This window comes from Camelus bactrianus, chromosome 5, assembly GCF_048773025.1.
Source record: "Camelus bactrianus isolate YW-2024 breed Bactrian camel chromosome 5, ASM4877302v1, whole genome shotgun sequence".
Classification (NCBI taxonomy): Eukaryota; Metazoa; Chordata; class Mammalia; order Artiodactyla; family Camelidae; genus Camelus; species Camelus bactrianus.
Genome location: NC_133543.1, coordinates 74,746,284 through 74,759,671, shown reverse-complemented (window position 1 = coordinate 74,759,671; position 13,388 = coordinate 74,746,284). Strand labels below are relative to the sequence as shown.

General features: G+C 46.7%; 1 protein-coding gene across 2 annotated transcripts in view; it reads left to right on the top strand.

Moving 5' to 3' along the window:
* NRP2 (neuropilin 2) overlaps positions 1–12,881 on the top strand; it is a 111,472-nt gene extending 98,591 nt beyond the window's left edge. For both annotated transcript variants that reach the window (XM_045520517.2, XM_010960122.3), the window contains exons 16-17: positions 7,441–7,491; positions 9,605–12,881. In XM_045520517.2, coding sequence (XP_045376473.1) covers positions 7,441–7,491; positions 9,605–9,909 — 356 coding nt within the window. In that variant the 3' untranslated portion in view covers positions 9,910–12,881. The remainder of the gene's footprint in view (positions 1–7,440; positions 7,492–9,604) is intronic.
* Positions 12,882–13,388: the final 507 nt, after the last annotated feature.

Genomic DNA, 13,388 nt, shown 5'->3' with positions numbered 1-13,388 from the left:
CTTGGCTTTCCACCACAGCAGGTCCTTTCTCAGGCAGCAGGACTCTTCAGCTGGAGGCTGGCCTGGAGTTCTCTGTAACCTGCTAGAGAGCGGCCCACCCCAGGAATGATGGGGTGCGGACAAAGGCCTGAGCCCGAGGTGGCCTTGACCGAAGTCCCATCGTCAGTCGGCCTGCTGGGGGCTCGTTTTAGCACAGTCTGTTCAGCATCTTTCCCTCCCTCTGCATCTCTCTTCTGCCACCAAGGGGCAGGGAGACAGGGCACAAAGACCCTGGGGGCCTGCGCGGCCTTCGGCATTGCTTCTCCAGGGCAGCTCCGCCAGCTGCTGCTGGGGTGGGGAGGCAGTCCGTGGGGCCTAGGCGGGGCCCAGCGTGGGTTGTCAGAGGAGCCCCCGAGATGCCTCTTCAGCCTCAGCTACAGACCAAGGGTGTGAGCTCAATAACACCGTCCACAGGAAGCCCCGGCCCTTTGGCGCCACCATCTCTTTCTGGCTCTGAACTCCTGATAGGGTCACTGCCCCTTCTCTTCCCTACGGAGGACCTGCTCCACCTGTCTGCCTTTGTGTCAGGTGTCGTTCATCTTCAGCCTCCACCCTCCCCTTCCAGGACCTTCCCCCCTCTCTCAGTGGCCCCTTTCTTCTCCTCTGGCATCCTTACCCCTTCTCTGCCTCCCTCCACCAAGGCCCACCGCAAGGAAAGTGTGTCAGATTCCCGACACGAAGGCTTAATTGCTTACTTCCTGCAAGTAGTTGCATTTTTACAAGAGACCAAACCTAAATTCGGAGGAATTATTCTCCTATGTTTATAACCACCATTCTCCGTCACCAGCAAGCTTAGGGGGGAAATCATCTCTTGAATGAGCAGAGAGTTTCCTTTTTGGAACCCCTAAAATCTTATTATAAGGTTGTGGATCCTTGTCTTCAGAAGAGCCCAGCTTTTAAGTACAGCAAACTCTCTTGGTGAGATATATGTGTATAGAGAGGGGTTTTTTCCCCCCAAAACCAACAAAACAGAGGGCAATCTTTAAGAAGATACTGTTTTTCACACTGTTAGTGGCTGCAGGTTTGTTTCTTCTCCTCCATCCTTCGACTTGTCCCAAGTTCTACCAAACCTCTCCATCTGAGTGGTGTTTCCTTTATGCACACTTCTTGAACCTTGGGACTGGACGAGAGGAGAAATGTTAAAGCTTATAGAAGAACTCCTTGAAATGTGAAGATAGAAGACTTTTCCTAACATCTCAAGAAAAAATTTGAATGCAATGAGGGAGGGGGACACTTTTTTCCTGAAATTTTCTGTCTTTTTCCCACCTTCATACCCTAAGAGTAGGTAGCCAACAAAAGAAGAGCCTATTTCTTGTTAACATAGCCACTTATAGTAATGGGGAATAGCTCTGATTTTTCAAAGACGTAGAGCAAAGAAGAGAGTCCAGAATTTTCCCCCATTAGCATTGCTGGGTTCTTCCAGCCTACACAATCATGCAGCCTGTGTTTACAGCTAAACATGTCTCTGGCTGCATTTTTCTTGTTTTCATGCCATTGTTGGGGCTCCGTGGAGCCGTTCTGGCCTCAGCTGCTCCTCCGCCTCCACACTTGAAAGTATTATTAGGTCATTTCACAGCCTTCTTGTCGCAGTTGGTATTTCCAACCCCTTTTAGTGTTTCCTCGTGATTATTCAACTAAAAGTAATAGAAAATCATGTTCAAACTCTTCTGCTATCACAAATCCAAGCCCCCTTTTCTTTTCCAGCTGGAAACCATTTGAAAACGCCAGAAGAATATTTTTTTCCATGACTTTGCATAGATTTGGCTAAAGCTCAAGAGATAAAAACCTATGATAGAGGATCTTCTGGTGGCGTTTCTAAACCCAGTCCAACCCCAGCATGGGATGAAGGGCTCTCAAGTAGCCTGACTCGAACAGAGGAGCTTTGGCAAGGTTTCACACTACATCTGAACTTTTGGCTCCTTGTAGCAACTGGGGATGAACAAACTGAATTAGGGAAATTAAGTGTGGTGGGGAGTGAGAACCTTCAGCCAATACTACAGATTAAACCAAATTAAACACTTTGAAGGGCCGAGAAACATCTCCTAGTCCTTCATGAATTCTCATTTATTTACACCACAGTGTTGCATTTCCTGCTGAGATCCAAACAAAATGGCTGAGAGAATTTTCTGAAGGCTACGCCCATCTGAACGGTCCAGTGATTTAGCTGTCTCAGGGGGTTTGGGAACTTGGAATCCAACTCAACAAGGGCTCTCAGTGGCCAAGAGCTAATCCCCAATAAATCACAGCCCCAGACAAGGTGTGGAAAATGTGGCTGACTCTCAGTTCTACTACCGATCTTTTCAATGACTTACTGCAGTTTCTGCCTTGCTTCCTCTTTAAAGTGGAAGCGATGACACCTGGTACCTGTGAAAATGAATGATCGCCATGATTTCCTGTATAAGAGTCTCTTCAGTGCTTGCTTTAAAGGCTGGTTGCAGTTTGGTGGGCGAAGGGGCTTCTCACAAGGTTTTATCAGCCCTGACTTGGCTAAGGTGAAGGCTTAAAACTTGGGGCACAACTTACTCACTCTGTCAGCTCCTCACTTGCCTGTTAGCAGGACTGGTTCCCAAGCCAAAAGAGCAAGTATTGAAAATATGGAACCTCATGGCTTCCCTTACTTGTCCTTTGCATGGTCTTCTTTTTCTACACATACCTTAAGATGGATGCCTTCAGGACATGACCACGTCCTGAAGAGGGCAGACCCGGGGTGAAGACTGGGGCAGGGAGCTCTTTTCTGTTGAAGTCTCCTTGTCTACTTCAGTCAGCAGCCCTCTTCAGAGAACCCTCATCAGAAAGACCCTCAGGGTTTTCTCCTTTTCTTCCTGTAAAGATGGTAGAATTCTCGACCAGGGAAGAACAGCTGTGCTGACCTGACAGAGGGGCAAACAGAGACTCCAGGAGGTCAGTGACTCAGCCAGGCTCTGATACCTGTGTGGAGGGGCAGAGCTCTGCCGAGAAGGAGGCAGCCTGCTCCTAGGGCAGTGCTCCTCCATATCCCCTGCTGCTCCCCTTCCAGGACCGTCCTGAGAGTGTCTCTGCTCCACGTTCCAGACCCACGGGGAGAAACGTAGCTCCTTAGAGTAGGTTCAGTTTGTGACTGGGTATGGCTGTTCACCATTCATGCTGTAGTGTTGCAATTTACTGCCAAGGATGCTAAGGAGTATTCTCCTCTTCCAGGGTGGCGGGAGGTCCTAGACAGTCCAGGGAATGTTTTAATATCTAGCCACCTCGGGTCTTCTGCTCTGGAAAATCAGGATGATAGGAATAGGTGAGACTTTGAATCACTCTTCACTGGGTACCTGACCCAACTCTTGGTGATGCTAAGAGAAGGAAACTGGGGGACCGTTCAGCCTGAGATGAAATGTCAATGTGAAAATGACCAGGTTTGGTTAAATTGGGGTTTTTTGTTTATTTGTAAAATAGTGGCTACTCTGCTCACTCAATTACTCAAATTCTGTTAAACCCCATTTCAGGCACTCCTGAGTCCTTCCTCCTCTCACAAGGCTGGTCTGCAGCAGCTGGTGGTGGGAGGTGGGCAGAGACCTGCTCTCCTGCAGGGAAATACAGGCTGGAAGACTTGTGATTGGGCAATCTCTTTGAATTCCTCAGTGGATCTGATAAAAATGAATTCAAGCCCCAAACCAAGAGAGCAGTGTATGAGTAAAAAGGCTCAGGTACCATGTTTGAAACCATCCCTATCCTTCAGATAGATAAAGGAGCCAGGACTCCCCATCCCCACCTCCTGCCCTTGCATCAGCCTCAATTCCACAGCCCCCTCCTCACTCCCACATTTTTCCTCCTGGCAGCATCCCAGTCCCATTTGCCCAACCCCTACCCTGGACTCAGCCATCACTTCGAGTTCCTCCAGTAGCATCCTACTGTCTTTTATGCTATCTTGGCATGGGCGAGTCTTTGCTTCTGAACCACACTGAAGGGCCTTAATTATAGACACCTGGACCCATACATCTTCATTTCCTGAAGTCCTCTGCATGGTTCCAGGGCATGTAGGAAACCCTCTTAATAAGTGAAGGTTGGTGGTTGATTGGTTGGTTAGTGGGTGAATGAAGACTGCCCTTTGAAGAACAATGCAAATCAGCCTTCCCTCTCCGGGTGCCTACCACAGGAAACATGAAGCCCCAAATCTCAGGTCACTATGCCTTTACATTCATGAGATATCTCCGCGAGTTCCCATCGAAGTGGTGAGCCAACAACGCAGGCAAACAGCCAGAGAACGTGTACCTGCCCACCGGCGTCAACACAAGGCAGACTCTTTGTTCTGCTGGAGTGGGGCGGTGGTGAGACAGGATAGTTGCACTGCTTGCCCACCCCCAGAATTTGAGGGAGTTGAGGGGAAAGGGTCTCCTCTAACCTTAATACAGTGCTGAGGGTCAGAATTCAGGTTTTGGAATCAGGATGGCCGGAGACTGAATCCACACAGGGGCCAGAAGGAAATAGGGTCACATGAGCACAAAGGTTGAAAGTGGAAGTCGTGTGGGTGGTAAGTTCCATTCCTGACCTGTGTTCTCCTAAAGGTGTGGCCTGTTCCAGTCTCCCCCATCCGTCTCACACAAACATACCACCCACTGAAATAGAGTCCTGGAGGGTCCTTTCCGAGTTTTAACTTATTAAAAAAAATTAATTCCAGGTCCCTGGTCTCCACATTCTTTGCCACCTGCCTCACTTCCCCAGCTGGGTCTCCATCCTCCCCTCTCCCTTCCCTTCCCCCTCCCTTTCTTCCTTGAACGACAGGGACCCAGTGGACCCCCACACTCCCTGCCAGCATCCTGTGGAAACCGGCTGAAGTTTACCTCCCGGGCTCAACAAAAAAGTAAAGTGGCTCATGAAGGGCAAAGAGGGTTTTGAGAAAGAAAGCTCTTCATCAAACACAGATATCAAGAATATCAGCAAGGGGACTAGAGAAAATTGCTATCAAAGTAAATTGCTTTTTGTACAAACGTTCCCTTTACTGGGGTTTTCCCCAGGGTGTCATTCTTTCTTTAAGGCTTCATGAACAGATGCGCTTTTGAAAATGTTGATTAACTTATCCTTTTCTCGACCCCTTCCCACTCACCCAAACTCCTGCGAGTGGTGATTATGCAAAAAGCCAAGTCAAGTCTCTAAAGGGTTCTTCACCTGAAGTAGCCTTTGATCTTCCAGGTGCAGGAATCTCAGCCACATCTGGGCAATTACTTTCATAGAACCTTTAAAATGGACCCTTTCTTGGGAGGTCATCTCATCCAGTCCTCTGCCTGCAGAGACAAGAGGCCATGATGTCCGGAGACAAAATGTTCTCATTGTCATTACCATCCTTTTACCCTTTTTCTTCCAAGATCAATGCCACATCCACTCCTTTCCAGCCTGTGATCAATAGCATCCTAAAGACTTCTTCCCTGAGGGTATGAGATGGAGCAAGATGCCATTCTAGCCTCCAAGACTTTGTCACATCCTTGGCAGAGGCTGAATCCCTAAAAGCAAGAACAGGATTTGGCCCAAAAGTCACTGGCAGGAGCCCCGCAGTTTTCGTCCTGGGCTGATTCACATAGTCTCATCCAGTGTGCTGCGTCCTTTAACTGTGAAGGTGTTAAGACATATGAGCAGCCCATCAAAATGATTAATTGTTGGAAAGGTGATGGCTTTCTTCCATGTTTGTTTTATCATAAGGTTAAAATAAAAGGCTTTGGGTTGATTTCCACAAGCCCGATTGGATCCCTATGACAGACAACACTGCCTCTTGTTGCTTCTTGTTCACAGCCTGCGTGGTAGAGGCCTGGGGAGCAATGCAGGGGATGGGCATTGAGGTGGGGAGGCTGGCATGGCCTGCGGGTGCCGGCTGCTGTGCTATAAACATGCCAGGGACAGGCTGGCTGTGTGGAGGAGGGGTGCCGCACGGCGTCCATCCTTTCAACTGGGGTCTTGGCAAAGTTATTTTCTGCATCCCTTACTGGTGACCAAGAGTGTAAGAATGGGCTTTTAGCTCTTTGGCCAGGAATGAGGAAGACTTCTTTTTTTTTTTTTTTAACTTTTTTTATTGATTTATAATCATTTTACAATGTTGTGTCAAATTCCAGTGTAGAGCACAATTTTTCAGTTATACATGAACATATATATATTCATTGTCACATTCCTTTCTCTGTGAGCTACCATAAGATCTTGTATATATTTCCCTGTGCTACAGAGGAAGACTTCTAACATGATGAAAACCACTGCCTCCAGAAAAAGACTGAAATTCAAGTGTGGCAGTGATAGATCGAGCCTCAGTTCAGGTCATGGTCAAGTAGCTCTTCCCGGAGATGTTGTGCCAATGAGGGAGAAGTTCAGGCTGGTCTGAAATTCTTTTTTTCTCTCTTGTGTAATCTTTTAGCCATTTGGGAGTTTGGGTTTGTTTTAAGGCTTGATTTTTGGGTATCAGTTTATAGTGTTGACATCAAAGTAGTTCACCTGACTTTGGGTTGAATGAAATTCCTAAAGGGCCACATATGTTCACAGGGACCATCTTGAGCTCCCAGCCAGGACAGGCATCACTAACTTGTGAGGTAGGAAAAAATGACAAGACCCCACTCTTTATATTTGATTCTCTTTTTTAATGTTTTACCATTTTAGACAGGTAATTTCCATTGGCTCTGATTTCTATAAGATGGACAGCATAGTGAATAGAAACCTGGATTACCCCTCCCCCAAAAAAATTATCATAAAAAAAGAAGAAGTTAGACAGTGATAATACTGAAGAAAAATTCAGAGTGAATTAACTTATCTCTGTTCAAGCCTGGGCTAGTCAGACTGGATGCTCATGTTTGATCTATTCTAAACAGTGAAGAAAGCCAACGGGAAAAACAGAATAGGAAGGAAAGAGAAGAGACCTTAGCACGGATATGTGGAGGTGGACAGGCATTTTAACGTTCTTTCCAGTTCTGCTGTTACATTAAAACATACAATGATGAAACCTGACTTCCTTAAATACCATCCATTTATTTGAAACCCAAAGGAGAAGGACTCTTGTACTTTGTGTCCACACAGATGCATGCATCTGAGGAGGGCAGGATGTTATACTGAAAGAACTCGCAGTCCTGGCAACTGACTGGGCGTGAGAGGCTGTTGAAGTTCCCTTCGATAAAATTCAGACCTATATTGATAATAAACAACAGTCATTATAAAGACACAAGTGAGAGTTTACTCGGCACTAAAGATCTTTCTTATTGTTTCTGTTCTTCTGGTTGCTGTTGCAAATAAAGACCAATTATTTGAAGGGAAAAGTCTCTAGGAATGTACATACTAAATGATCCAGAAGATTCTTTAGCTGCCCACGATGCTGGGAGTCATTCTCAGAAAGGTTGCATCTCTGTCTTTTAGCCATGGCATAGAATTTGTTATAACTCAACTTTTATGTTTTCTTTTTCCTTACAGTGGACATCCCAGAAATACACGGGAGAGAAGGCTACGAGGATGAAATTGATGGTGAGCTTTGCTGTGATTTAGCAGATAATCAGGAAATTTGAGTCTGGCTATAAAGACATCAACAAAAATAATGCACAGGGTATTGGAGGGCCAGAATTTAGAACTATCAGTCAGAAATACAAGTGACAAGAATCCAGAGAGGAAAGAAGAAACCATCAATTGCTCTGTCAAGGTCAAATTTAGAGATTTAGAAATTTATTGAGTTCCCTCTGCCTAATCTGAAACAGGTCTCCCACTTTGGGCAACTTTTGACACTGATGGACTTCAAATCTGAATAAACCCTTTTGAAGTGAAAGTCAGGCTCCTCTATACATGTCACTGCTCGAACCCACTGACCTCCTCCCCAAAAGGGCTGGGTGAATGAGCGTAACCGTGAATATTCCCTCAGGCTGCTGTGGTTTCCAGGCTCCTGGCTTGCAAGGACCTTCTTCACACTACCCAAGACTCCAAGCTGGGGCTTGTTGCAGGATTTAGGTTTCTCGTCCACACTGCCCACCCTGTATTTTCATATTTATTCCAGGCTCTATTTTCCCACTTCAAATTCCCGTACTTCAAGAGACTGAAGTGGGAGTCCCTACTAGGGGGCCCACTGAGCAAACATGCAGATGTAATTTCTTCCCTGGACTCAGAGCAGCCCGGGTCTCTCTGGGTGTCCCTGAGTGCCGGAGCTGATCTCCAAGAGAGATCACCAAGGTTCCCCTCAAAGAACAGCTTTAGACCAAGATTGATGTGTTTGAGAAGAGCAGTTTATAGAGCAGCTGCTTTTAACCTGACCTTAATCAAACACTTCAAGTGTAGTTATAGAAACAGAGCGACGAACCCAAACAGCACCTTGTTAACTGGATGCAGGCACTCCCCGCCAAGCCCGGTCTAACGCTCCTTTTATGGGCAGAGCTGCCTGCACACACGGCCCCCACAGAGAGGCGGCGATAGATGGAGCGGCAGAAGCCCTGGGAGGGGGCAGAGTCTTAAAGCCTCAGTTTCCTCATCTAGTTTTAAATTTTATATTATCACCCTGCCTTCTTCATGGGATTGTTAGGAAATCCCATAAAATCAGACATGGGTGTGGCCGTGCCTTGGCCACACCATAGAAATATAATTGTGTTAGTTTGCTGGGGCTGCGTAACAAAGTACCAGGGACTGGATGGTTTAGACAACAGACTTTTATTTTCTCCTGTTCTGGAGGCTGGAAGTCCAAGATCAAGGTGTCAACAGAGTTGGTTCCTTCTGAGGGCCGGGAGGGAAAGATCTGTCCCAAGCCTTTCTCCTTGGCTTGTAGACGGTCTTCTCCATGTCTGCGTGGCATTCTCCTACCTGTGTCTGTCTTTCAGTTTCCCCTTTTTAATAAAGACACCAGTCATGCTGGATGAGGGCCCACCCTGAGGAACTCATTTTAACTTGTTTACCTCCAAAAAGACCTGATCTCCAAATAGGGTCACATTCTGAGGTGCTAGGGGTTAGAATTCAATACCTGAGTCAGGGGTGGGGAGGGAACATACTTCAGTCCAGAGCAGTGAGGTAAGATTTATACCAAGTGAAGTCTAGTGGCTCAAAAATAATCTGCTGCTTGGAGGGCTAGGAGCGCTAAATTGGGAAATTCATCACATCAAAATAGTCTCAGCCTGTCCTTTGATTTAACCTAAAGCAGCTGGAAGTGAGGGGTGAGGAGGCAAAGAAAGAAGGGTGCCCGGAACACAAAGCCATCCTAGGTGCTTCAAAGGCACCCTGAAGTTTCTGTGAAAATCTGAGCTTACTTGATATGAATCAAATGATTTATATATTAAATATTTAGACTATGCTTACATTGTGCTGGACACCAAGCACTTTACAAATATTAATTCATTTAAACTGCCTAACAACCGGTAATGTAGACTTTATCAGTATCCTCATTTCACAGATGAGAGAACTGAGGCAAAGAGAAGTTAAGTAACTTACCCAAGGTTACACAGCTAGGGATGAGGCAGGGCTGGGCTCTGAAGCCAGTCGGTGTAGTTCCAGAGGCCTACTGCTTAGCCCTGGGCTCTGAAGGACATCTGAACTGGGCTGGGGAGCCTACATTACTTCACCCCGAAGGAAGCAGTGTCTGCAATCTGTCGCGTCCTTTATGTCCTAGATGACTACGAGGTAGACTGGAGCAACTCTTCTTCCCCAACCTCTGGGTCTGGTGCCCCTCTGGCCGACAAAGAAAAGAGCTGGCTCTACACGCTTGACCCCATCCTCATCACCATCATTGCCATGAGCTCGCTGGGCGTGCTGCTGGGGGCCACATGCGCGGGGCTTCTGCTCTACTGCACCTGCTCCTACTCGGGCCTGAGCTCCCGCAGCTGCACCACGCTGGAGAACTACAACTTCGAGCTTTACGATGGCCTCAAGCACAAGGTCAAGATGAACCACCAGAAGTGCTGCTCGGAGGCCTGACGCACTGCACCCAAGTCACATCTGACATTTCATTCCAGCAAGAGGGGCTAGTGAAGATTACCGTGGGTTTTTTGTTGTTGTTGTTTTTTGTTTTGTTTTTCCCTTTGGAAACTGAATGCCATAATCTCGATCAAACCGATCCAGAATACCGAAGGTGTGGACAGAACAGACAGGCGAGTCGAGGGAGGAGGGCAGATGCAGCCCTGCGGGGGGTTATGACCCACCTAGGACCACGTGGCTGAGTCGTTGCTGGGACAAAGACGGGAGCTCATCTCTTTGGGGTCACAGTTCTCTTTTGTTTGTGACTTTGTTATTATTACATTTTATTTCTTTGGTCTGTGAGCAACTCAAAGAAGAGAATGATCTTTCCAGTACAGAGCAGTGATCAATATTCTCCACTTTCTCTTTCTAATCAACATTTGGAAAGCAAAGGGTCTTTTCAGACTTTCCATCTTTGGAAGAAAAAAACTCCACCCAAAAGCCGTCCAGTTTATCCTGTCCTCTGATCGTCGTGTGACTTATGGGATTTGCGGGCTGTGGGTCCCGCCAGCCAACTTGACAAGCTGCCGTTTCCAGTCCCAGCATTTCAGTAGGATGTTGTTGCCTTTAACTTTTTTTATCCAGGGGAAAATTGCCATTTTAGGGTCAGCACGAATAGCTCTTTCTTACATGCAATGTAAAACAAACCAGAAAGGAAACTTCACACGTCAGAATCCATAGGAGCGCCTCCACGTAAGAAGCGGACAAGCCTTAACGTGCTTTGTGAATAGAAGCCATTCGTTCGATCTAGAATTTGTGGCTGTGAGGCTACTTTGTGGGGCCTCCGGTGGTGGTTTGGCTTTTTCTTTCCCTCCTCCTTGTTCCTCTAAAACATACACGTACACACATGCACACACACACACGTATCAGGTCTCCAAGCCCCAGGAAACGACATTGTTTGACAGTCTCTGAAATGGGGCTGGGGAAATACAGGCTATTAGTATGTTTTCTCCATCAATGAGACTAACTGGTGACCACTGGACCAGGAGAATGGTGGAGACAGAAAAAGAAGTCCATCCTCTGTAATCATGTGAGCAGACTATAAGAGACATTATGAGAAATTACTCTCTCTGATGGGCTAGAAAACACTGACTTCTTCTTAGGGTTCCAGCCTCCTTGTCAGCCTTTCAGAAGCATCAGAGCTAGGATGTATGTGAGCTGATTCTAACCAGAAGTCTGCAAGCACTAGGGACCAAAATGCTAACACTGCTTCAACCTCAGAGAGACCTATGTTGTCACACACACACACACACACACACACACACACACACACACACCCCAATTTATGTATTTTTTTATTAAGTGCCTTGGAAAAAATGAAGAAAAAGATGTATTTTCCTTCTATGTAGAAATCAGTGACTATCATACAAGTTAAGGCGTTCCTCTTCCCTAACCCCACAGTTCCACGTCCAGTTGCCCCCTCACCGCTGATCGTACTAATGGAGTAAAGCCCTGCCACCCAGTGGTCGTCCTCGCCCAACACGACTCTCAACTACTGTGGAAGGGGAGGCCTTAGGACTATCATGAAACTGTGTGAAGGAGATTGTCCGTGTCCAGATCCAAATCTTGATTTTACAGTGACACCCAAGGATTGCCTGTGTGCTGGAAATACACTGGGAACCTGACCGGTATGCCCAGCCTGTGCTTATCAGTGGTAAGCTGTCAGGCCATTTTTGCTGCTATGGTCACCCATAATTTCATTTGTCTCAGACCCAGGTGAAAGGGGAGGGGTGAATGGGACTGGTCGGTTCCTTAAAACGTTAACTTATGGAAATGCTAGTTCAAGTGGTAATGTCACAGTGTTTTGTATGCAGAGAGGGAGAGTTCATACTGACAGCTATTTATTCACATGTGTGTATGTCTTTGCCCACCTTTGAGTTCTCTGTAGCTACTGTGTATGTGAATGGTCACGTGGGACTCAGTGGTGTTGTGACTTTGACCTAGGGCCCGAGTGTCACTGCTGATCTCGGCACTCGTTGGCACAGTGGTAGTTAGAGGTGAAAAGCAAAGCTGTCAAGCCCAAAGGCTTAGCTTCAGGCCCCCCTGAGCTGGGCATGCAGCAGAAGCAAGTTCTTAATTAACCCATCTTCCTCTTCGCCTTCCCGTGTAGCTCAGTGTTCAGGAAGCTAGCAAGTCCAAGGGTTTCCAGAGTTCGCCTGCAGAAAAAGAGAGTTCAAAAGCTGACACTTGGGGTCCTGGCTTTCTCATGTCCCATGGGCTATTTTACCACTCCCCAAAGACCAGCCCTGCCTCCGGCTTGCAGTTCACCTCTAAGTTACATACAACTCAACCTGCATCCCTTTAACAGTCCTGTATCCCTGGTCACCACTGGTTGGTTTGAGGCCCTGAGTAGGCTCGGACTGCTGAACAAAAGCAGGCCATCCAGGGCTACATGTAGATACCTCACCAGCACTGGAGGCTGGTCTGCTGTAAGAAAGACAGAGGGGTCCAATTATAACCTAGCCAGGGGACACCCCAGTGCATTTGTTATCTGTAGGTAGGCTAGCTGACCCGTCTCCTTGAGTCATTCCCTTTGGGAAACCCAACTCACAGTATTGATCTCCGTTTTTGCCTTGTAATGAATGACACATTACCTCCACGCTCTCCTGGGCTACGCAGTCAACAGCGGCCCCAGGGCTGCTTCCTCTCTTAGGTGGGGATGGGGAGTGGACAGGGATATGGGTCCAAGGAATGAGCATGAATGGCGAGAAAACAAGGGAAGAAGTTAAACTGTCAAGCATAAGGTTAACTTTTCCAAGGTTTTCAGTTAAAGGTATTTGACCATTCGCTGGCTGAGCCAGATCAAGGGAACTTGAGAGCTTTTACTGTGATTCTTCAATGTAAAAAATAAACAACAATGTCAAACTGTGTTTATATGATTTGTATAAAGCCTTTTTAAGATTACTATTTAAATAAACATTATACCAGAGATATTTTTCTGCATGTTCTTTGTTGGAGACAAAGAGACTTGGGTTCAGGGTGACCAGATCATCCCAGTTTGCCTGAGACGTACCTGGGTTTTAGCACTGAAAGTCTCGTGTCCCGGGAAACTCTTCAATCCCAGCCAAATCAAGATGATTGGTCATTTTCTTGGGACAATGTTTCTCGACACTTTTATGTGAAGTTAGTAGGTAGACCAGCTAGCTGGCTTTTTAATGAAAATATGATGGGATGGGTAATGGGCTACCTGGCATCTATGGAATCAAAAATTCTGGGAGGAGGGCCTAGGGATTTGCATTTTAACAAGCCCTTCTGGGGGGTTCCAATGCACTTTCAAGTTTCAGAACCTCCTGTCTCAGAGAAAGGCAAAGTAGCCTGGCTTCCCAAAGTGATTAGGGATTTTTCACCTGTAGGTTATTGGATTCAAGACAAACTAGACTTTGGCTAGAGAAAGCTAAAGGAGGTCAAGGACATTCCTAAATAGCACAAGTTTCCAGGGA